Source organism: Malus domestica, chromosome 05, assembly GCF_042453785.1.
Source record: "Malus domestica chromosome 05, GDT2T_hap1".
Classification (NCBI taxonomy): domain Eukaryota; kingdom Viridiplantae; phylum Streptophyta; class Magnoliopsida; order Rosales; family Rosaceae; genus Malus; species Malus domestica.
Genome location: NC_091665.1, coordinates 29,759,331 through 29,782,500, shown reverse-complemented (window position 1 = coordinate 29,782,500; position 23,170 = coordinate 29,759,331). Strand labels below are relative to the sequence as shown.

Genomic DNA, 23,170 nt, shown 5'->3' with positions numbered 1-23,170 from the left:
ATCAACTTATGATTTTCTCTAAATTCCTTACATCTTGATGTAAATATAACGTTGTATTCAAAAAACATATAGCTTGCAAAAGGAAATCATAGTTTTTCAAAAGTTAGGTTTGGTTTATTTCCAAAGATATTAGAGTGTTCAAAGAAATTGAAAAGTGAAATATAGGTGGCAAGAGAAATTGGATTGTCCATAGAGTAATAGAATCACTTATCTTATCACGTGATTGAGTAGAATGTCAAACGATATTAGTTGATTATATGCCTACACTTCTCCAAAACACAATGAGAATTCTACAAGGAATAAGTTTTTTAAGTGGATTTGTCCGTGTGATACACAGGAACGGTCCAAGTGACAAATTATGCTATGTTACAACCAAATTGACAAAATCTAACTTTCAATCTCAATTTACGCACTTACAAACGGTTGATTTACACATCTTTTCAATCAAAAAGCGTGAAAACACGACTGACCATAGCAAAACTCTCATACAAATACTATAACACAAAAAATCCCACAAACAGATGAGCTTGAGCTTGTGGTGTTGTCAAATCAAATCACCATGAAATTCAAGATCTTAAGTTTTGATAACAATTTGTGTGGGACAAGGTGCACTAATTTAGCATAGGCTGCACTTGTTTATATGGACCACACATGGTTCGGGTGGACCGGAACATTGGACATATGTGTGTGTAAGTTTAGGCCCACGTCATTAACACAAACAGAAAACGCGACCCGAACCGAACCCAACTGTACTGAACGGCAAACCCTGAAGATTTTTGTTCTGTTGAGCCGACAAGAAAAGGCGAGAAACTCCGAGTAAGTGACAGAATCTGAGAATCTGAAGTGAAAAAATGATTAGTGGGGTTTTAACTTCTGCTTCTGCTTCCCCACAAGCACTTTCTTCCCTGCTTTCTAAACCCAGAAGCAGCAGCTTTTTCTCTGCGTCGTCTTCAAGCTCTGCAAGTGTTCATACAGATTTGAAGCTTAAAAGCGTTGGATTTTATGGAAGAATTGGGTCTCAGAGAAGCAGATTGGACTGCAGTGCAAATCCTGGTGGGCCCGGATTTGGTATTGTTCTTACCTCTGTGTCTTCAATTTTTGAACTTTTTTCATGTGTAAATTATTTGGTGTCGGTTGAATGAATCTCGTTCTGGAAATTGTTGATTTGTATCAATTGGGTTTTTATCTAAACTACGAAAGAACAATCCTTTGGGTACCCCTTTCCAGAAATGTCAGGTTTTTATGGGATAAATGTAAATTTTGGATTGGAATTTGCAAAGATTTGAGGAACTGAATGTTGCAGGTGAGGGTGATAGCAGGAGTGTTCTGGATGCCTTTTTCTTGGGGAAAGCTCTAGCTGAAGCTATAAACGACCGCGTTGAGTCCGGTGTAGGCGAGTTTTTGAGCACGATTGGTAGGCTGCAAGCTGAGCAGCAGAAGCTTGTAGAGGAGTTTCAGGTGAGCACTTCACTTCATTGATGAATTGTTCCTCCTTGTGAACTTTCTGCTTTACAAATTTGCTGTCAACATTTCCGTAAGCGAAAAAACATTTCCAGAATTCATGGATTGAAGCTAAATGTGAAATCTGCTTTAGATAATTTCTAAATCACTTCGGTTTAAGGCAGATCATTGTGCATAGACAACACCATATTATAGTGAATAGCGTGGGATCATCGGTACAAAGTTCTCTTACTGGTTCTCGATTTGGTTTGAACTGTATATTGCTAGTGATGTGAGGGATTGAATCAAAACAACTGCATAGTCTGCATTGAGCATAATGGATATTATCATATTAGTCGCTGCGCTAATTTATCAATTATACACAGGAAGATGTACTGGAAAGAGCCAAAAAGGCCAAAGAGAAAGCAGCACGCGAGGCGGTGGAGGCACAAGGAATCGTGACATCAACTACAGAATCCATAACACCAGTCACAACCACCAACGGCGTTACAGCAGTATCTTCGACAACCACGACGACTGTGGTCACTCCTGTGAATCAATCCTCATTGTCTGAACCAGCTCCCTCAACAACTAAGGACGAACAAGATCCGGGTGACGATGACACGGTTCGAGGGGTGCCAATTGATGATTGAGATCCATCTTCATGTATTAGCATATCTTACACCTTCCAGCCAATACAGTTGGTTTTTAATCTGGTGTAGATCACTCGTTATAACTTCGATAATAAGTTATTGTAGTCCTTAGAGAAAGGGCTTAAACTTGGATTGCAAATACACATGCTGATGCTAGCTACTTATACGTCCTCCGTTGGGAAATTGTAATCCGATTTTGGTAAGACTTGATCTGAATAGCAGTTCGGATTCAACTCGTTTCAACGAGGGTGACAGTGAAAGTCATGATCTTTAATGGGATAAGGTTTTGTTGTTGTTTGTAGAGCGTGCAAGACAAATCCAGGTTAAATATGCAGATAAATAATCAAGCTATTATATTGTTAGGCAGACATAAATCCTGTCCGTACAAAAATCTGAAAACCATTGGCATTCATACATATTTCTCTTAAAAGAACAAAAAACTGGCTAGATCAAGACTGAACTTGGTGTGCACCTTGGACCGCCTCTGATGATACAGTTCTATTTGATCGTCCCGGCTATTTCTCCGGTTCATCAAATCCAGTACCAGACATCGGAACCTTTCCTATAAGTTGACCATCACTAACATCCATAGCGGATCCCTTGTTCTTGTAATCCACTTTAAAGTCATAGTCACCGTCAGCATCCATAGCGTCGACTGAGGCTGCGGCTGACTTGGCCTTTTTCTTTTTCTTCCTTTCTGCTTTCTTTAGCTTAGGATTGAGAATACCTTCAGCTGTGTACAATTTCTCATTTTGCCTGATAGTTCTAATAGCTTTCTTTTCCTTGGGTTTGCCACCATCATCTTCTTCACATGCCATGGACTGGTCATCGTCTCCGTCAACCATATCTTCAGGACTTCCATCACCATGACTTGATGGTCCTTCTGCCGTATCAACCTGGTGCGTGATAATGTAAAATCAAATTACATTCGGAATTTGATAAATGTCCACTAAATTTTAAATCAAATGTGAATCAGTCGGCTTCCTAGAAGACTATTGAACATATCTGTAAACAGCATGCACAGACTATTCAATGTGCACTAGTTTGGCTACCGAAAAACTGAATAACAGAAAAGGAGTCATAAGTGATATGGTTAGCACAGATCACAAACCTCTTCAATATCTTCATTGAAATTGAGCGGGCAACTGGGAGGAACTTCGACAGGATGGAAATCACTAACAGACTTGAGGCTTCCGATGAATGAAGATTCTGCATTGTATACTTCATCAATGTTAAACGCCTTGCCCAGCTGCGAAACAATGTTTGCCTCTGAAGGATGATCTTGATTCCTAACTGGGGGCATAGTGTAGTATGGAATTTTACCTGAAAGACATTGAACGTTTAGCATCAATTATCCACTTTTTCAGCATTTACCTTCTTTACAAAAAAAAATTTCAGAGTTCTTGTCGGACGAATAAAGGTCAATGCATACCCTCGTTCCAGTCGTGCAGCACAATTCTTGCGGCAGCGCCAATATCTACAACACCACCCTTTTTTAGCTTACCCCTAACTGTAGCCACCTTATGCAGAAAGTCATCAACTGAATCGAAACTTGGGAGCTTGTATAGAGTCACCAAAAGTCTTTCTGGGCAAAGCTTCAAAATTTCCTTTACTGTTCAACAAAGAGAAAATCTCAACTAAGCTTAAGAAGGATTGCAATAGAAGTAAGTTTCATATACAATAGGGATAACTAATAAGCATTCCGTGGTAGATCAATGCAGGATTAGGGCAGTCATGCATATTACGAGGGTTAAATGAAGAATCTGAGACTTGGTGAATACCTGGAGCAATTGGATCCTCTAACTTCTCAATTCTTTTGCAGTTTCGTAGTGCTATAGAGGCATCATTCTCTTTAGATCTAAGCATTACAACACCAGGGCAGTCCAGCAATTTGACATTATTATCCAACTGAACTTCTTGCAGTGATCTTGTTAATCCTGGAGTAGAACCAACATTGACAACACGGCTTCTCTTCAAACTATTAATCAGACTACTCTTTCCGACATTGGGAAGGCCGATAACACCCACAGTAATTGATTTCTTGATCTGTGAAAGACAAAAGCTCACATTAACACCGGAAATAATGTGATGAAATTATTCAAACTTACTCATATTCCAGCAATGAAAACCCTAATTTTAGAGGGATAAATATAACATGCCTCTGTGTGTGTGTGGCATTGCTTCCTAAAACAGATGATACAAGTACCTCATGACTTCTGGAATAGTTCTTCAACAATTTTAGAAGAGTTTCAGCTCCCAGACAGTCGCTTGTCTGGAGAAGGCTGCTTGGTTTTGATTTCTTCGAAGATGATTTCCACCCTAAGTTTGACCTTTGCTCTTGGGTGTTGCACTTGAAGGCAACAGCTGGTAACTCTTCCCTAAGATAAGTCAGCCATTTCTCAGCAGCTTCTCGTGGGACAAGATCTGAGATCCAAGAACCATCACAGTTATTAAAGGCTAAAGTTTAGAAACAAAAAAAAAAAATGAAAGTGCAAATCAATGTTTTAAGATACTGAAGAGCATGAAATGTATTACCAATTTTGTTCAGAAGTAAGACGAGATGCTTGTTAGGACCCGATTTCATCACCATCTTTTCCATATCAATACATCGGGTACCCAGGGGGTCTCGAGCATCAAGAACTTCCAAAATGACATCTGAGGCTTCAATAACTTTAACCAACTCCTTGTAGAAAGCCCTATCTGAGCTATCTGTTCAGAGAGAAAATCGTTTTAAGAACAATTAAGGATAAAAAATGTAGTGATATTCAAGCTGAACCATCCGCAATAACACATTCCTTAAAAACACCAAGTAACAACATACCTCTATTATTCCCGAAGGCAGTGGAATCATCAATACTCTCTTCTTCTGCCACTTCCTCTGAATTGGGGACATCGTCGTCCTCTAAAATCCCCATCTTCCTCTTTTTAGCCTGAATCAGAATAAAAAGTTTCTTACCAATATGATACAGCTAAAAGTGTGCACTAAAAGCAGGGAAGTGATTGCTTCTCAATGATGAAATCGGCAAGCCGAGCATATATTATTAACAACAACTATATTAGAACTTGAACGCCAAAACTCATATGCACAAAAAAGGGTACTGTATCAAAAAAGTATACTCATTCATTCTCAGCTATCATTGCATCATATGCTATAAACTTTAAACCCAATTTCAAATGCCAATCTGAATGCCAATTGCATCAGTACACGGGAAAAACTATATTTCACATACAACTGCTCAAAAACTCGAGAAACTTTAATTCGTAAATCATAACTCAAAGTAATTCAAACAACAATCAATCACAAAAACAGAAACATGGGTAACGCTTGACAAATAAACTAAAGCCGTACCCTTTCTTTGCGGGCAGCCTTCTTTTGCTCTTCTTCTTCGATATATTTAGCCCGACGGACTTCGAGAGCCTTGAGCTCCTGCTCCTTGAAGGGCCAGTCATTAGGAATACCCGGGTCCTTCTCGACCTTCTTGTTCTTGAAGCCGAGCTTCTTGGCGTCCTTGGCCTTCTTTTTGTGGTGCTCCTTCACCTTCCTTATCACCTTGTACTTCTTACTCAACGTCACTCTCTTACTCTTGCTCTCTGCAACCCATTAATCCAATTCCAATTAATTCCAGAAAACAAATACAAATCAAATTTATCAAAAAATTAACAAAAATAATAAAATTGCAGCTTACTCTATTCAAATTCCGATTAATAAAAAAAAATACAAAATTTAACAAAAATGAGAGATTTGTAGTGAAATTAAGAGGCTTACTTTTGCTTTTCTTCACCATCGTTGGGTGTCCTTCAAATGAAATATAGAGGGTGTAGAGAGAGAAAGGAGAGGAGAGAGAGAGGGAGGCCCTGAATCGGTTTAGGGTTTAGGAGGAAAGTGAAAGAAGACGGAGCTCTGATGCGGTTTAGGGTTTATCTAATTTGGGTCGCAGTGGAGTTGTTGGAGACTTTGGGCCGACCCGAAAGGTTTTCTAACTGAGTGTGGAGCCCAGAGTTGGACCGGGCCTAGGCCCAACCAAAATAACTGAAGGCATAAAATAATTTGGGGTGAGAGAGGCTCGAACTCTCGACCTCAGGATCACTCAGAAGCTATGAGACCTACGCGCTAGCCAACTGCGCCACCACCCCGATGTTGTTAAACTTCGGCAGTTATGGAATATAACGCTTCGCCTCATTTTAACAAGGGAACTTTAACGAAAAGCACCCGGTACTGTTCACTTTAACTAAAAACTATATTTTTACACTAAAAAGTCAATCCTGGTACTATTCACTTTACCTTTTATTTTGTCCTTACTCCTTATCATTAAAACTTAAAGTTTTCAAGCCATTTTCATTAGTTTTCCTTTTTAACAAAGGATCTCATTTGAAATGGATAAGACGCTAATTTTAACGTATGTTAAAAAGAGTCACTCAATGGTTTGGTAGTATTCATCTTCACTTGTAAGTGGGAGATCTCTTAAGTTTGAATCTCGTAGATGGCTAAATCGATACCAAATTAGATTGCCCATTGTGCTACTTAGCCGGACTCCTCCATCGTTTTAGTGTAAAATATATCGTTGTATTATAAAAAAAACATATGTTAAAAGAAGAAAGGAAAAATTTGTTACGAAGTTAGGAGTATGAGAATGATTCCTCAAAAAGAAAACTTACCAATTCCAATCTTTCTTAAAATAGTAGGATTAGAAGTGAGAAAATACTTTAACATATAAAAAAAAATATGGAACAATATCTTTGAGTACGAGTATGAGTAGTATCTTCAACATAATTTAGTTTGTCTTATAAAAACTATTGTCATCTTCAGTTAAGGACTAAATGCCACATTTAGTCTAAATTTGATAAAAACGATTTCCAGATGATAAAAAAAAATCATATTATAAAAATCAGGCTAAATTTAACCTCATGACATGTCAGAAATAACCGATCCACGATCCTTGATAGTGTGAAGCCCAAGTGGAAGGCATGCTCCAATATCTCATACGGAGAACAAAATCTTTGAAATGATCAGGTTGAGTAGTACATTTAACTCAATTTATAGGTTATCTCGTAGTAGTAATTGTTATCTAATGATCAAACTACTAGCATCTTGCTTCATTTGCTAGTTTATGATCACCCAAGTACAAAAGAATTCGGCTTAAAATGTATCAAAAAAGAGTTGGATCCATCATCCAATGAAATTCAGATTCTTTTCAAATCTTGCAGTTCGAAACTGATGAACTGAAAAATTTAGATTATTCAAGAGAGTGAGAAAGAAAACTAAACTCTTAATTTGTGTGAGGTGGGCCAAATAAATAAGTTAATATGGACCGTATAATTTAAAATAAGTGGTTTAGATTTTCGATCTATCGACTCCAGACTTGAAGATTCAAAGAGAATTTCCGGCCATTGCATTTGCAAATGCAGATAGAGAGAAGAGACTAGAAATTAAATAATAAAATACAAATTCAACTGAAAAGAAAAAAAAAAAAAAAAAAAAAACAAGCAAAAGCAGGAAGAAGAAAGGAAAGTGTAAGGCATAGAAGCGCTGACCAATCAGCGACGGAGTTTATAGTACTTTGATTTTGTTTAGGTTGGCTCCCTCTGAATTTGAGCCGTTAACAACTCCAATATTATATCCAATGACCATTTGCTTTCACCATCTTCTTCCCTTCTCATAGCCCCCCAATTTCATCTCCCAGATTCCCAAACCCTAACCCTAACCCTAATTCCCCCAATTTCATCTCTACAATTCTGGAGTTCCGGATTCATAAATTCATGTATTGTACTGGGTAAGCGCTCGAATTGATTGTAATTTTCGATTGTATATATATGTGTGTACGTAAAGTTTGAGACTTGGGATGTTGTATGGCAGTTCGACATTGGTTTATGCTCTTATATCTGTTGGGTTTATGAGTAAATATGCTAGCTGACTAATTGGTCAATGTTATTTTTGAGTTTGGAAACAATGGAAAGTGATTGTATGCTGGTGTTATCTGCAGAATTTGATGAGGTAGCTGAAATTCTCGAATTTTATCATCGGGTGGTTTTATTATTACAATGTGCTGATTGAGGGGAGAGAAAATTTTGATTCAAATGGCGGAATGTCTGGCTTCGCCATTATGTATGAAGCTGCAGATGCGGAGAAGTTATGTCAAAGAGGAAGGCTCTGTACCCCGGAGTTCACGTCTGCAGAAAGTGCAAAGGTATACTGCCGGTGTTTGATTGTTTCTTACATTTATGCTTATAGTATTGTAATTTGCATTATGTTGTTTTGAGGATAGGGGTTAGTGCACCAAGCAAGAACAAATTGTGAATTATGGTTGTCGAGTAAGTTAGATTTGCCCTGCTACTATTTTGGGCTTGATGTGATAGTTAATGATTTCTAATGTCTTCCAGAAAAGTATAGAAATTGGGTCAACATCCATTCTGGCTTAACACTTCGGGGTTTATGTTTCATATTATGATTCTCACCCTTCTACTATATTCGTTGCAGTAGGAAGTATTCGTATGGAAGGTGCAAGACAGTTCCATTTCTGACCTGGAGAATGTGTGAGTTCACTGCTCTAGGCATTTCAAATGTGAAAGTTGGTCCTTTTTCTGAGGCTTCCTCGAAATGTGCTTGCTTGGGGTCTTTGGTAGGCTCCGATGGTGCAGTAGCCTCTGATTGGGTACCTATTGCTGATCAAGTGCTTCTGACAGCCAGTGTATTTCTCACATATATGGCTGGAGTAATTCCTGGTCGGACCTCTAGTTCAACTTTTCGAAAGGGCATCTCCAATGACAATGTGGGCTGTGAAACCTCAACCGCTTCTGGTAGGTAAGGGTAAGCATGTCCAAGTTTTGAAGGTTGAAGTCTTCGTCCATTTAAAATTATTTCTGGATAAATTAACCCCGAAAGTTACCCTCCAACCTTATTCTCAAGGGGAGGAAGTGCTATCAAGCACAAAATATATTGGCATTCAATTATGTTTCTTCAAAATGACTGACAAGTTTCTTGTCTAAAACTGAAGCCGCAATGCTTATGGTTTTTTTATTTGGCTTATTTTAGTTAGCTGAGGTGTATTTTCTCTAATTGTAGTGGAAGAAAGAATGATAATCCAGAAAATTCAGGTTATGCCTTGGATGCAGTGAAAAGGAAACTTTCAGATTCACTCCAAGCTTTTGAACTTGGGGGTAATTTGGGAGACAGGGTCCTTCAACGTGAGGGATACACTGCAAAGCGACCCTTAAGTTTGAATGCTGTTGCTGATGGTCCAAGATTAAGATTGCTCTGGGCATCATTTCTGCGAATTGAGGAAGAGGTCAGCGCCATCCCTTTTCTCCTGCTTTGCTGTACTTTGTTTTTCCCCTTTCTTTTTTAAGACAAATATGGCATCTCGTTTAATTGAATAAACACAGTTGCAGTTTTGAAAGTGCTCTGGGATAAAGTTTTCTTCTTTTCCATTTTCTCAGAGGTTATTCAATTAAACTCATTTATATTATATATATATATATATATATATTTTTTTTTCTTTGCATTTGATTAACTGAGTCAAACAGATACATCTATGAGAACTTTCCTTGCACTACTAAAAAAATGCTTATATGAACTTCGTACATTCCGCATTGGATGCTGTAATAAAACAGATTATAATTAAGTAGTTCTTTGAACTGCCTGAATTATTTTTCAATCTTTTGATAATATTTCTCTAAAACTTTTTTTATAGGTGATTAATATCTCAAATTCTGGAATTTATAAATTGGATGAGTGCTTGACGGATTTTTCTGATGTTATACGAAAGTCGTGTCAGCCTGTTTGCATGAGCTGGTTAGAAACAGAACTTCATCTTTTAAACAGCAAGCCTACCAAGGTATGTTGGATGGAAAATCTTGCCCCCTATGTTTTTTCCCCAACTTACACATTTAGATAAATTCTCTTATTCTGCTATGCATTCTGGCCAGGCACTTGTTACGCTGATGGATGGAAAGTTAGATGGAGACAATACTGTTTTACAGAACATCAGGAACTCAGGCAAGGAAGACCTTTATGCAGAACTAATGTGCTTTCTAAGCTTCGGTTCTCTCAGGTAAATTCAATTATGATTGTCTGTTATCTTGACTGTGTTTCTCGAGAACTGGTGTACTAATCTTCAGACTTCTGCCATTTTGAGTTCTCTTGTTGGTGCTTCAGATTTCTTCTGCAAACTTAGATTCTCTAACTATGCAAAATCATATCTTTTAGTGTCAATGAAAACAAGCACTTGAAGCTTACTAGTTTTAGCATAATTGAATACGAAAGTTTTTGATTTCTTAATACATGGGTCATAAATTCATAATATAGCTCCAAGAAACACATTGCTGTAAAGCAATTGCCATATAATTGATAGGCTCACTGAGGAATGGAAACTAGGTAGTGTTAGTAACGAGAAATAGGTCAATTAGGCTCTATTGTATGACTTCGACAGGTGTGTTTAATGTGTGGTTAACTATAATACTTTATTTAATTTCATCATGTACTACAGTTACCAAGATGGTACTTATTATTGGTGATGAACAGTTAAAATTTGTGGCATGTTACCATTTCATGTTGTAATCATATTAAGTACATTTGTGTTACATAATTACATTCTGGATTAGCGTCATGGCTTTCTCACACGTTGCATTCTATATTAATCTGCTAACTTTCATCTTATTGAGACACTTGTTGTACCTTTATTTGTTTCATCAGGGAGGGATGCTGTTATGACGGTAGTCTGTTTAAGAAACACGGAGTTTCCATACTGGAAGATTTGGTGATAAGTTTAGCAGACGGGATAGTAAGCATATATTTGGAGCTTATTTCTGTTGACAGCAATTTCTCAGATGAAATGGATAACCTGCCTTTGACATTGTGTACATTGTCAACAAGAGCACTCCAAAGATTACGAAATGAGGTACAGTTTGACAATTTCATCTGTCGCTTAGTAGTATAAATATGACAGTTGATTCTTAAGCATATTATTTTTAATTCTCTCTCACTTCCACGCCCACATACTAATGTTTGATGTAGAGATGGACTGTATCGCTTTATAATCAATCAAGCCGTTTTCTTTCTTATTATCTTGAATGCTGCACCACTGAGTTTTTATCAAAGGCCTCATAGTTTTATTCTTAGTTTCTTACATCAATTTTTCTGTAACTTTATTTTAAATGTTATCTGGTCACAAATTAGGAAACTGTTGATTGGGCATGCTATACTTCCTTTTGGTGGCTGCCTATGTATTCCGGAGGTGGTTGTACGTAGAGAGCTTGTGGGCTTTACATACTGCATTATACTTCAGTTTGATGTTAGAAACAAAATCCCAATTTTTCACCAAGACATGCCATTTTTACCAGGTAGCTTTGTACCAATGGTTGTATCAAAATTTGGAGGCAGTTGCATCAATGTATGAGGATCGATTTGATTTATGGACATTTCAGAGCCAACTCATCGAGGAGTCAAACAATAGCTGGACTGAGAATTATAAGTGGTGGAAGTGGCTTAGCCGGAAAAAATCTGACACTGCGTCATCAACATTACATCAGGTTGTGATAAGTCAATTCTCTATGCCTGTAAAGCGAACAAAAGAATTAAGGGCCCTTACGGGGTGGTACGCGCTTTCCTTTTGCCTCACATTTTTTTTCTTTCCATCTTCTGCATTCCAAATATCTTTGGCCATCACCCTATTGCCGGATTTAATCTTGACATTATCGAATATGAATGATTTGCCTTCTCATCCATTGCCATTGTCTTGTCTATTGCAGGAGGTATTACTTCAGCCTATTCCTTGAGTTATACGACATCAGCATGCCTTTGATTAGAGCAGTTGTAGACAACGTCAGTAGGGGTCTCTCGTTTTTTCTAAAATGCTTGATTGGAAGGTCATTAGGACTCATCTACACCGGAATTAGACAGTCTCTACGATGGAAGTGATACACGGGTACTCCTTTCCATTGTACATTGCAATTTACCTTTTTTGTTAGGGAAGAGTTGGTTAGAAGAAACTGAAGTATGTCATCTGAATCTGTCAGATTGAAATATTCATTTTTAGTTGGGCCATTTGAGGCACTCTTTAAACCCCATTTGTTAACAATCTGAGAATTACAATGAATTTAAAATTTGACAAAAGTTTTGGTCTCTCTTTCAATCCATCTTTCTGGTGTCGAGTAGCCGAGTGACTGTCATACTGAAGAATCACTTGATCGGGTTCGTCTTGCCATATTCCATATATGTCGCAAAATATTATGTCTAACCTGGATTTTGAAATTGTGATCATATCGCTTAATGTTGAAGAAAATAGTTGGAAAATGACTGGCACATAATGATTTGACTTTTCAGAAGATCACAAAAGCAAAAGTATAATTCGTCAGAAGATAATCCTTGCGCCCTACCATCTTTACATCCTAATCTTTTTTTTCTCTTGTTAGAAACTTCCTATTAGACACTAATCAATTCGTGGTGTCCACTCCTTTATATAAAGCAAGGTTTCCCACTTTCAGCCTTTACCTAATTACGAAGAGGCAACATTATTGAGAAAATTGGTTACTTAATGGAAAAACCAGGCTTACTCTGCACTATAATGCACTTTGCATCTACAAAATCATGCATGAATAGAACAACTCAATCATTCAAAGCCATGCAATTGTTGGCCTTGAGTTATACTACAGTCAATTGCATTGGGATGTGTCACGATATTTCATTGTTTGACGTATGTGAGCCCTGTTGAGAGACCGCCATGTACTAACGGGACAGTGGGGCAGCCTTTTCCTTGTTGGATTGAGGTCTAGGAAGAGTATTCCTGTGCAAAATTTTCTCCTCTAGAAAATATACATAATCCGGCCACATTCATTGAGAAGCCCTGGTGGACAAGATGGGCACAGAAAAATGGAATAACACAACAAGGGCGGAGAAAAAGGCATGATTAAAAACAAAAAAGAATAAGGGAGTTGAGGAAGCGTCACTATCCAAGCAAAACAGTAAGAACATTTTATTTATATTTTATAATATATTTATACTAAGGCAGTAAAGTATTGAACTATCCCGTACAAACTTGTCATTTATGATAGTTGAATTTAAGAATTCTTTTATTGATGGTAATGAATATCATTACTGCGAACAATATGAAAATTAAAAAATCTAATTTATTTATTCAATTATTTTTGTTTATATTTTATGGTAACAAACAAATGAATCTCTCTTAATCATAGAATAGAGCAATCACCTTTTCTTATCAATGATTGGACAATTATGAAGAACACGTTGGTTGCCTGGTGAAAAAAAACCTTACATACCTATTTGACGTTGTTTATGAATCTTGATGTGCAAGTGATCTAATCAAACAAGAAGAGGAAAAATAAGGGAAATATATTTAGAGTTGTGCTATCGATATGTTGACGATCTTTGATCATTGATTAATGTTAAAAATTTCACTTTAGAGTTCGTAAGCGACCTAGCTTTAACAAACATGAGCATAAATGAATTCTGAAAATTAAATCGTAGCACCGTAAAGAGAGGAGCGAGATTATCACTCTCCCAACTTTTTTTTTTTTTTAAATCTATCATGTTTTTAAATAAATAAGGTAAATATTACCATCAACAAAGACAAAATAAGTATATTATACTGAGATATTGAAGTCAATTATTTGCATGGGGACGTGCATTGCAATGAGGACAGCCTGAGCCTAAGCGGCCACCCTAATACCCTATATCATATTTTCCTTCTTCTCTTTGCTTCCATATTTGACCAGTCTTTCTTTTGCTTTGTAAAAGTTTAGGGGGACCGGAAGCTATCTCATTCCAGTGCTGGGCAATACCATAAGCAACTAAGACCTAGTTTGGGAGTGAGGTGCTTAAAAAAAAAGCATCCATGAAAAAAAGCTGTGAGGGTTTTAGGTGTTTGGTAAACTGAAAAAAAAAGGCTTATTTTGGAAGCTGCTGTGAGAATAAGCTGAAATCAAAGGAAAAAGCTGAAGCTGCTATTTGCAGCTTTGGAAAACTGGTTTTTTTTCAAAGCACACAGAGCTACAGTGCTTCTTTAATGAAAAAACCCACTATTAGACTGTTTTTTTTTTTCCAAAAGTACTTTTACAAAAAAATTTACCAAATACTCTGCTGATTTATTTCACAGCCGCTTATTCTCACAGCACAGCCGCTTATTCTTACAGCAACTTTTTTTCAAAACACAACAATACCAGACCAGCCCTAAGCATCTTTGAGGACTTACGAAGTAGGGACTTAAGTCAAAAGAGATTATCGACAACGAGAGTCTTACACGGGCCTTGATCTGCATATAAAAACTTTATGTAGATTTGACTATAATTGTTTGACTGCGATGACCTAAAAGTTAAAGGCATCATACTCCCCTATATATAAGGATTGCAGGAGACTGAATCAAAAGGAAGCAATAAAATAAGCCACTGAGCACAGAAAATTACAGAGTAGCTATCGGCGAGTGGCACATATAATGTACTTATTTAAAAGGGGTAGCCCCATACCTAGAATTATATGTGCGGGAACTGTTTCGGACGTATAAAGTCTAAATAAATAGCTTCTGCCTTTAAAGATGAATTGACCAAACACTGTTTGGTTACTGAGTAGCAAGATTAATGTTTATATGTATATAAAAGAAAGCCAAAGCGTTAATTAGCTACAAGATATGGCGCTAAGCTAGCCACTCGTCTGATCCTATTACATAACATTTCTCATAATCTGAACGATCATTTTTAAGGTTATGCTTAAAAGAGCATCTCAACAAAAATTTACAAGAACTAGAAGCCCTTTAGTTAACCTAATAAATAGACGACCAATCACAATGTTGTTGGAAAACAATGAAATCTTCACAACAACAATTAAAGAACTAAGCGGTATTTCGATTTGAGTGTATTTTTACAAAGATGATCTATGAATTATGACCTAAAAAATGAAGAGTTCAAATCATGAAATTACTGTGTGGAGTAAGCCAAATAAGAATTAATACCGTATTAAATTACTAACTAGTTAGCATTTGAAGATTCACCAAAAAGTGGCACTCATAAAAAATTCTTTGGGATAAGCAACTCCTAGACTTCCAATGGGTTCAAGGTTCATGCTAAGCTTCTACGATCTAAGCTCCAAAATGCAGCCTTGGGGTTTGAAAAAATTATCACAAAATGCTATTAAAGTTTCTCACCATTAAGATTTTCAATTTCCACACTCTTTTTTCTTTATTAAAAGAAAAAAATTCACTTCGACGCCGTCTTCTACTTTTCTTGATTTGCAATGTTTGAAATTGTATTAGTGATTGACTCAGTTGAATTATTGGAAATATGAGCCAAATTGTCTACATCAATTATTCACGTTGGTTCATTGCATTGCATATATGTTCGTTGCTTGATCATATATACTAAACACACTCAACCATTTAACATGTCAACTTCGATTCAACCAGTCTAGTGGCCCAAACTCTAGAAACAAAATACTGTTCAAAAGCCATGCATGCATAGTAGTAGGGCTTCTGTTTTGAAATTAAACATGACCCACATTGCTAATCAGCTGACGAATAGATGACCTTAATTACAACTGGTTGTATACATATATAGAGAGAGTCTTTATCCAAAGGATTTCCATTTTTTTCCAAATGGGGACTTTATATCGAACTTCAAAGATTCGAATAGTCTATTTCTTTAGTCTTCTTGTAAAAATTTAACTCAATCCAAAACTATTTATGCATTTGATTGTCATGATGAAATTCTAGTCTTAGAACATAGTGTTTCTCAATTTCTTTGAACTTAATTAGATGCCTTAAACATTTCCGTTTTGGCTAATGTTTTGCAAAGATGATTATGAAGTGCAACTTGAAAAATAGAAGGTTCGGATCATTGAAATTCGATGTGAAGTGAGCTTCACAACTAGTCCTTATTTGTACCAAAAAATGAAAATTCCTTTGGATAAAGGGCATATATATATATATATATATATATATATATTGGGGTACAGCTAATTATATAACGTTATAACAAGTTAGATAGATGCTGTGTGTGCTCCTGATTATAAACCCTAATTCCCTGTACAATGGTGACGTTAAGGAGGGCCTATGTGTTACAAGATCGCCTTCAATTAGTTGATCGGGAAATACTTGTATGTTTTAGAGATATATCCAGGATGCTCATTCCTTACATATTTGTGGCAAGTGATTCATTACGTGTCATGTGAAGATTGAGAAAAAAATAACAGAAATATGTATCTTGTTTTAGACAAGTTTGGCACGAATTAACCATTGAATAATTTGACATTAATTTGTCCACACTGCATCTGCATGTCAGTTCGTAGTAATATATGTAAGTGGGAAAAGAATTGTGATCATATAGGAAGCAATTAAAATATGCTTTGTAAAGTGATTCCTTACACTAAAAGGTGGTTTTATCTTGAACATTCGCTTCCCTTCCCACCTAAAAATTGGAATTTAATTATTTGACTATTAAGTAGCGGCGAGGAAATAAAGGAGGGAAATAAAGTGTCAGATACATAAAGTTTGTGCAAATATTCAAATCATGCAGACTATACAGATAATATTCTAATTGCTTTAGGCTTTAGCATGTGATTGCTTTGGGTCGCATCCATAAACATCCATCATCTTTACTATCTTATTTAGATGCCGCAAAGGAATTATTTTGAGCGTCACCGAGGCCATATTTCAATGTTATTGTCTCAGTCATCTCGTGAATATATTCCTAGTTAAACGGTTGAATCTATACTAATTAACAGATTATACATATGTATATCGTTGTAACTCCGTGTATGCATGTAGAGCTTAGACAAACTCATTTATCGACAATAAGTATGACTAAACTTTTTCTGCCAGAAAAGGAAGAAACACGGCTTGTGATCAAGCATGTTCATAATTCCCTGGGTCGGCTTTTTGATATTATTATTAATTACTTCTCTGATGAACTACTTTCTTAACACAGTGATTCATGTTGGATGACAATCAAGCACGTGTATATATATATGTGTGTGTGTGTATATATACATATACAATGCAAGAATAAAACGAAATATATATACAAATTAATATGATAATAATAAACAAATTGCAATTATGTACATTGACAACAAACAAAACTAATATACAAACAAGCGAAATGAAGATTGATGCTTATGTACCGCAATATCCTTAAAACAAAAATTTGCCATTACTCTGTGCTTGTAGTTCGGTGGGCACTGCTTCACCAAGATTCAACCATCTAAGTTAAGATGTGCATTTTATAAAAGGAAAAAACTATATGTCCTCTTTTGCAGATTTCAGATCCCCTTCTCGTACTCGATGACACAACCATTTTTTCCCCTATTTCCTCTATTCAAATCCTTTTCTCCTCATTCATTCATCCACACTCGAAATTTTCCCCCTTTCCTTTCTTAAACTCTCTGGCGCCACCATTGCCAAAATCCGCCCACCAACAAAGAAATATAGACAAGAACAAGTATTGATAATGAAATCATAATGCGATATTTTTATGATATGAAAAAACGTTATAAATAATTGTAATTCATAAGTTTTAATGTTGTTTCTTTTATGAATAATATTAGTACCGTCTAATTTCAAGGTGTCTTCTATTGTCTACAATCACTTAAAAGCTTTCATATTTTGCCCACCAAGACTAAATTTTTTGGATCCGCCCGAGTTTTCTTAATATTACCAAGAAAAAAACAATAATGATTACTCAAAAAAGAAAACACACATCAATTATCTTGTCATTGGCAAAACCTGTTAAAGGCAACACCTACATACGATATTAGATTAGGGTTAAGAGGTTATACCTCACCTTGTTGACATTTCGAGCAAACAATAGTAGCAGTGTGGTACTGGTTTTGGTTTGCTGCTACCCCTAGGTTTACTATTATACCTAACTCAAAGAAAAGATGGATTAATATATGAAGAATGTCTTGTCTTTGTCCCTTTGAGATATTGAAATCAACTTTTGCTGATTTTATGGTTGTTGTTAACTTGCATCACCTGATTTCAAAAATAAAATTGCAAAGGTCCACTCAATTGACTTCTGGGTTTTGGTCCCAGATGTCATGGAACCATACACACCAACACCATCACATGGCCTCAACTTACATTTTTTGTTTGATGTTTATTCTTCAATATATTTTCATTTTTTTTACATTTTTTTATTTTTATTTTTTGCATATGCAGACTATTTTTCCCCAGTGAAATTAGCATGATATTAAATAGAAGTTGTAGATGCAAATTTCTTCCTCCTTACTCTTGGACAAAATTGCACCTACAAAACAAATAACACCTTAGGTCAAGGCCAAGAGCCTCACGCACCCACTTTGAATGGGGGGCTCTGGCCGAAGAACCTCCTGTGCCAAAGTTAGAATTTAGAGAGAAAAGTGTTTGGAGAGTTTTTGGAAGTTTTGCCAGAGTGTGGAACTTAGGTTTTTGGAGAAAAATGTGTAGTATTTATAGGGCATGGCCGGTCCCCTTTGGAGAAAAGGTGGCCGGCCTTTGGGATGCTTTTTGTGTGCATTTTGTGGTTTAATGTGTGAGTTATTTTGCAATTAATGAATTAATTAGGTTATTAATCCATTAATTAGTCAATTAACACATTTTTTGAATGAATATTTTGGAGGTTATGTAATTTATGTGGAATATTTTGTAAGTTATGGAATGATAGCTAATTGATTATGTTGATGCACAAAATCAGTGAGGACTTTGGTACAATAGAAAGTGTTAAGTTTGTGACCTTCGCTAGATTGCTCCGGTCACTAGTGTGGATAAGTAAGTAAATGGATAGGGACAGGGAAGCAAACACAAGATGTACGTGGTTCACCCAGATTGGCTACGTCCACGGAGTAGAGGAGTTCTCATTAATTGTGAAGGGTTACACAAGTACATAGGTTCAAGCTCTCCTTTAATGAGTACTAGTGAATGATGTAGTACAAATGACATTAGGAAATATTATGAGAGAATGATCTCTATTTATAGAAGAGAGATTCTAATTTCATTCTAACATTGACACGTGTCGTGTTGTGATTGGCTTCTGATGTTGACACGTGTTGCGCTATGATTGGCTTCTGATGTCGACACGTGTCGCGCTGTGATTGGCCTCCTGGTTGAAGGGAAACTCTTCTGGGTCCTTGACGGTATAACGTTGACCGATGCTCAGTAGTTTCGGGATTTGTCAAGTATGGTACAAACATTGTTCCCCTAAGTTCCCGAGTGAGGGAAGCTCCTCGGTTGGGGACTTGCAAGATCCAAGCCATTGACTAATCACGAAACTTCTAAGTACCGAAGTGTGGTATCATTTTCACTTGCCTGATCTATTTCATACGTAGATGTGACATCTTCTCTGGAAGTACTTTCCTCCATCCAGGGGTGGTATCTTTAACCGATGAAGATGCACAAGGTAATGTATCAATTTCACTTGAAGCTTACTTGTAGTTTTGGGCTTGGTCAAGTGCGATACAAAACCCTATAGTAGGAGTCCCCCAAGTCGCCGAGCTAGGAGATTTACCGAAAGAGGTAACAGATAAGGTAAGCAATCAGACTTCCAAGCAAGCAACCTGGATCAGAGGTTCAACTTCGGCTTTCGGTTGATTGTTTTCTTCTCATTGTGTCGTAAACAGCAACAAGGATAATGAGAAGCAAATGGAGAAGAGATGATATGAGATACTTTTGCTTTTGAAGAAGTAACTTTCCACAGGCTTATTCTTGAACTGGGCTGGAGGGTTTTTTGGTTTCCTCCAGAGTATAAGGTCGACTCAAGAATTTGAGGGTCAAAACAAGTCCATCAAATCAAGAGTGCGTTCGACCTTGATGATATGGGATACTTTTGCTGTTGACGAAGTAGTGGATGAATCGGCACGTGTTCTGTTGCGCTTATCTCCACATGCTTCCTTGTATCCTTCTCACTTGCCCTATCTGTTCCTCAGGCAGATGTGGTATCTTTTCTGGAAGCATAAGATGTTGAAGATGAGTACTCGAGAGCAATGCCAGGTAAGTTGTCAGGCAAGGGGTTCCAGGCAGTCAGTTCCTGACTGGAAGCTTGATTCCAAGTGCTGACTGATTGTTCTCTTTCTCCTTGTCTTGCAAGTAAGAACAAGGGTAAAGGAAATGATAGGGAAAAAGCATGATATGGGATACTCTTGCTTTTGACCCTGATGATATGAGATACTCTTGCTCTGGTGTGGCTAGTTTGCATAGGTATTATTTGGGGGGGGGGAAGAAAACTGAGTATTTCGAGAGGCATCGTTGGGAGTGCCCTTTCAGATATGAGGAAGGGTTGAGCATTTTTGCAGGTCTGCCTGTCCGTGGAGGATGGAGGTCGACATATATAGGAGTCTCCCTAACAACAAGTAGTAATGCTATTCCTTTACCCTTATTGGTCGTAGCAATGTAATGAGAGCTGCAAGTTTCACGTGTTTTAACTTTATCAGAGCACTTTTGAAAAAGTGGTATGTGGTATTTGGAAAGCTGATGTTGCGTGTGAAGATTGCAAACAAGCTTTATCAAGGAAATCTGGCTCTTGAAGTTCGGAGAGCGATGCCTCTTCGGTTTTCAAACAAGCAATCCTATCAGGGATCTGGCTCTCGAGATTCGGAGAGCGGTGCCTCTTCGATTTTTGAGAAAGTAATCCTGTTGGGAGTCTGGCTATCGAGATTTGAAGGGCGGTGCCTCTTCGATTTTTGAGCAAGTAATAATGCTATTCCTTTACCCTTCTTGGTCATAGCAATGTAGTGGGAGCTGCAAGCTTCACATGTTTTAACTTTGTCAGAGCGCTTTGAAAAAGTGGTCTGTGGTATTTGGAAAGCTGATGTTGCATATGTGTTGGAAATGTGCCCTAAAGCCAATCATATGATGATACTTTACGGACATTTCACATGTTAAACTAATCTAGTTTAATATAAAGGGCAAAGATTATTGTTTGAGCCGTCTCATATAAATGTTATATGCTTAAACGATAAAGTCCAAGGAATATGTGATTGGGAGAATGTAATCTAATGAAGTTAGATTCATGAGACCATTCTTTCGTAGACACATCCTAAATGTTCCTGATAATAGGATTGCCAATTGGGCATTGACAGTCCATCAAGATCGGTACGTGCTATGTCTTCTCTCAGGGAGAGTGACTAGTCTCGAGTCATTGGTGTGTGTGACATCAAGACAAGTACGTAGGTGCTCAATAGAGAATGAGTTCACTGAACGTGATCGACGAAGAGTTCTCATACTCATGTCACATGAGAACTCATGGTTGGGATAATGCAAAGTAGTCCTTTGACCTGAGGCATCATAGTTGTCTTGTGGTTAAATCTTTGATCTTTGATTATGTCAAAGTCATTCCATTGGAGTGTCCACGGCATCGTTGGGGTTAAGCCACTTAGCCATGGAGGCAAGTGAATGCGCAACAAGGGATCTCTAACCTTCAAACTGTTTGAGGGAGAATACTCTATGATATGATTTAGAATCTCTGGCCAGAGTATGAATGAGATTTAGAAAAGTCGTTCTAAATCACATTCAAGGAAATCATATAAGCACACGAATCACATTGGATAGTAGACGTGAACATATAAACTATCAAACCAAACAATGTGGTCAAGAGTATTAGATTAGAGAAAGACCGTATTGCATTTGTAATCCCAAACTGAATAGGTTCTCTGACCTCTTCTGATTAGCTTGGGTAACCATGATATGCTGCTAGGTGTCACTCATGGTTTGTGGAAGCCCTAAATGTGTGTAATCACTAAAGAGAGAATTGAAAGTAAGTTTCAAATTCACAATCGATGTAAAAATGGTTTTAATCGCCCACTGCCTCGCTAAAAGGAACCTAATGGATCGCACACCATAAGAGGTGGAGATTGGAGATTAAATGGAGATGAGTAAGAATGATTAAATGATTTAATCATTTATTTATGGCAAGGATTAATTAATATGTTAATTAATCAAACGAATAAGTTCGTTAAAGACCTCGGGATAGTTTTGGACCTTAAGGCCCAATGGGCTTCGAACGTCAAGCCCATTAACTTAAGTTGTATGACAACTTAATGAATAATGATTCACAAAGGCCCAATTAGTCCAAAATATCCTAATGGCCGGCCATATTGTTTAGGGTAGTGAACTTGGACTTATTTACAAGTTTGCCACTCAAATGAATAAAGGTATAAATATGACTTTATAGCCTAAAATTCATTAGGGTTTTGTTTTGGGGAAAATTGGAGAGAACATGTCTCTCCATTTCTCTCTAAAGAGGCCGGCCACCTTGGGGGGGTACATCTAGCAATCCTACTACTCCAAGGTCACTCATATCTTCTCCAATCTCTCCTTGGTGAAGAGACTTAGAGGTTCCCTATTTTGGGAACTTGGAGAAACCTATTCTTCCATCCAAATCCATAGATTTAAGATGCAAGGAATGAAGGCCCTCTCTTTGGGTGATTAGCCTTTGCTTATGCAAAGAGGAATCTTCAAATGTATAAATTTCAACTCACTTTGTTTTGAGTTGATTAATGGTTCACCAATCTACTAGGCTTTGAATTTCTTGGTTAATGTTTTGTTTTTAAGTGCATGCTAGCATGATTCCACCTTTAATTGTTAATTGCATGCTATATGATGTTGCTTAAATGAACATGTTTTCACAAATTTTTCCTTCAATATGAAGATTGCAGACAAGCTTTATCCAAGGAAATCTGACTCTCGAAATTCTGAGAGCGACGCCTCTTCGGTTTTCGAACAAGCAATCTTGTCGGGGATCTGGCTTTCGAGATTCAAAGAACGGTGCCTCTTCAATTTTTGAGAAAGCAATCCTGTTGGGAGTCTGACTCTTGAGATTCGGAAAGCAGTGTCTCTTTGATTTTTGAGAAAAAGTAATCCTGTTGGGAGTTTGGCTCTCGAGATTCGAAGAGTGGTGCCTCTTTGATTTTTGAGCAAGCAATCTTGTTGGGAGTGTTTTCTCGAATATGAATAAAGGTTAGACATTTTTGCCAATCTGCCTTACCACGGAGCACGGAGGTTGACACACATTGGGACTTTCTAGTTATCAAGCAGTGGTGCTGTTCCTTTACCCTTGAGGGTAATAGTAGGGTAGCTGGATCTTCAAAATTTATGTGTCTAAACTTT

The 23,170-nt window shown here is 37.2% G+C and overlaps 3 protein-coding genes and 1 non-coding gene across 8 annotated transcripts; 2 read left to right on the top strand and 2 right to left on the bottom strand.

Moving 5' to 3' along the window:
* Positions 1–681: 681 nt before the first annotated feature.
* Positions 682–2,259, top strand: LOC103435822 (uncharacterized protein At4g13200, chloroplastic). Its single transcript, XM_008374242.4, has 3 exons — positions 682–1,068; positions 1,304–1,458; positions 1,827–2,259. Exons 1-3 carry the CDS (start codon positions 852–854, stop codon positions 2,091–2,093), a joined length of 639 nt encoding a protein of 212 aa, XP_008372464.3. The 5' UTR covers positions 682–851; the 3' UTR covers positions 2,094–2,259.
* Positions 2,260–2,423: 164 nt separating this feature from the next.
* On the bottom strand, positions 2,424–6,018 carry LOC103435821 (guanine nucleotide-binding protein-like NSN1). Its single transcript, XM_008374241.4, has 9 exons — positions 5,860–6,018; positions 5,443–5,684; positions 4,915–5,023; positions 4,629–4,802; positions 4,300–4,517; positions 3,875–4,139; positions 3,526–3,705; positions 3,205–3,416; positions 2,424–2,989 (listed from the first exon to the last, which is right to left on the bottom strand). Exons 1-9 carry the CDS (start codon positions 5,876–5,878, stop codon positions 2,609–2,611), a joined length of 1,800 nt encoding a protein of 599 aa, XP_008372463.3. The 5' UTR covers positions 5,879–6,018; the 3' UTR covers positions 2,424–2,608.
* A 124-nt stretch (positions 6,019–6,142) lies between these two features.
* On the bottom strand, positions 6,143–6,227 carry TRNAM-CAU (transfer RNA methionine (anticodon CAU)). Its single transcript is given in 2 exon segments — positions 6,143–6,178; positions 6,190–6,227. It is a non-coding gene; the product is annotated as a tRNA-Met (tRNA).
* A 1,342-nt stretch (positions 6,228–7,569) lies between these two features.
* Positions 7,570–12,201, top strand: LOC103435820 (uncharacterized). Of its 5 annotated transcripts, none has more exons than XM_008374239.4 (9): positions 7,570–7,864; positions 8,075–8,278; positions 8,569–8,892; positions 9,154–9,376; positions 9,782–9,925; positions 10,017–10,141; positions 10,783–10,987; positions 11,430–11,683; positions 11,838–12,201. In XM_008374239.4, exons 2-9 carry the CDS (start codon positions 8,169–8,171, stop codon positions 12,004–12,006), a joined length of 1,554 nt encoding a protein of 517 aa, XP_008372461.3. In that variant the 5' UTR covers positions 7,570–7,864; positions 8,075–8,168; the 3' UTR covers positions 12,007–12,201. The 5 variants fall into 5 exon arrangements, with proteins under 5 accessions (XP_008372461.3, XP_070677194.1, XP_017187535.3 ...); XM_070821093.1 differs by having other exon boundaries at positions 7,579–7,864; positions 8,569–8,888; positions 9,186–9,376; XM_070821092.1 differs by having other exon boundaries at positions 7,636–7,864; positions 8,572–8,892.
* Positions 12,202–23,170: the final 10,969 nt, after the last annotated feature.

What these genes read in the sequence shown, in the direction of transcription:
- LOC103435821 (XM_008374241.4), bottom strand. An exon ending in AGGCTGCCCGCAAAGAAAGG is followed by an intron (nt 5,024 to 5,442) that starts GTACGGCTTTAG and finishes ATTCTGATTCAG; the next exon opens with GCTAAAAAGAGGAAGATGGG. An exon ending in TGCCTTCGGGAATAATAGAG is followed by an intron (nt 4,803 to 4,914) that starts GTATGTTGTTAC and finishes CTCTCTGAACAG; the next exon opens with ATAGCTCAGATAGGGCTTTC.
- LOC103435822 (XM_008374242.4), top strand. Translation starts at nt 852, where the DNA reads ATGATTAGTGGGGTTTTAACTTCTGCTTCTGCTTCCCCACAAGCACTT. An exon ending in TCCTGGTGGGCCCGGATTTG is followed by an intron (nt 1,069 to 1,303) that starts GTATTGTTCTTA and finishes TGAATGTTGCAG; the next exon opens with GTGAGGGTGATAGCAGGAGT. An exon ending in AGCTTGTAGAGGAGTTTCAG is followed by an intron (nt 1,459 to 1,826) that starts GTGAGCACTTCA and finishes AATTATACACAG; the next exon opens with GAAGATGTACTGGAAAGAGC.
- LOC103435820 (XM_008374239.4), top strand. Translation starts at nt 8,169, where the DNA reads ATGGCGGAATGTCTGGCTTCGCCATTATGTATGAAGCTGCAGATGCGG. An exon ending in TTCTGCGAATTGAGGAAGAG is followed by an intron (nt 9,377 to 9,781) that starts GTCAGCGCCATC and finishes CTTTTTTTATAG; the next exon opens with GTGATTAATATCTCAAATTC. An exon ending in TTAAGGGCCCTTACGGGGTG is followed by an intron (nt 11,684 to 11,837) that starts GTACGCGCTTTC and finishes TGTCTATTGCAG; the next exon opens with GAGGTATTACTTCAGCCTAT.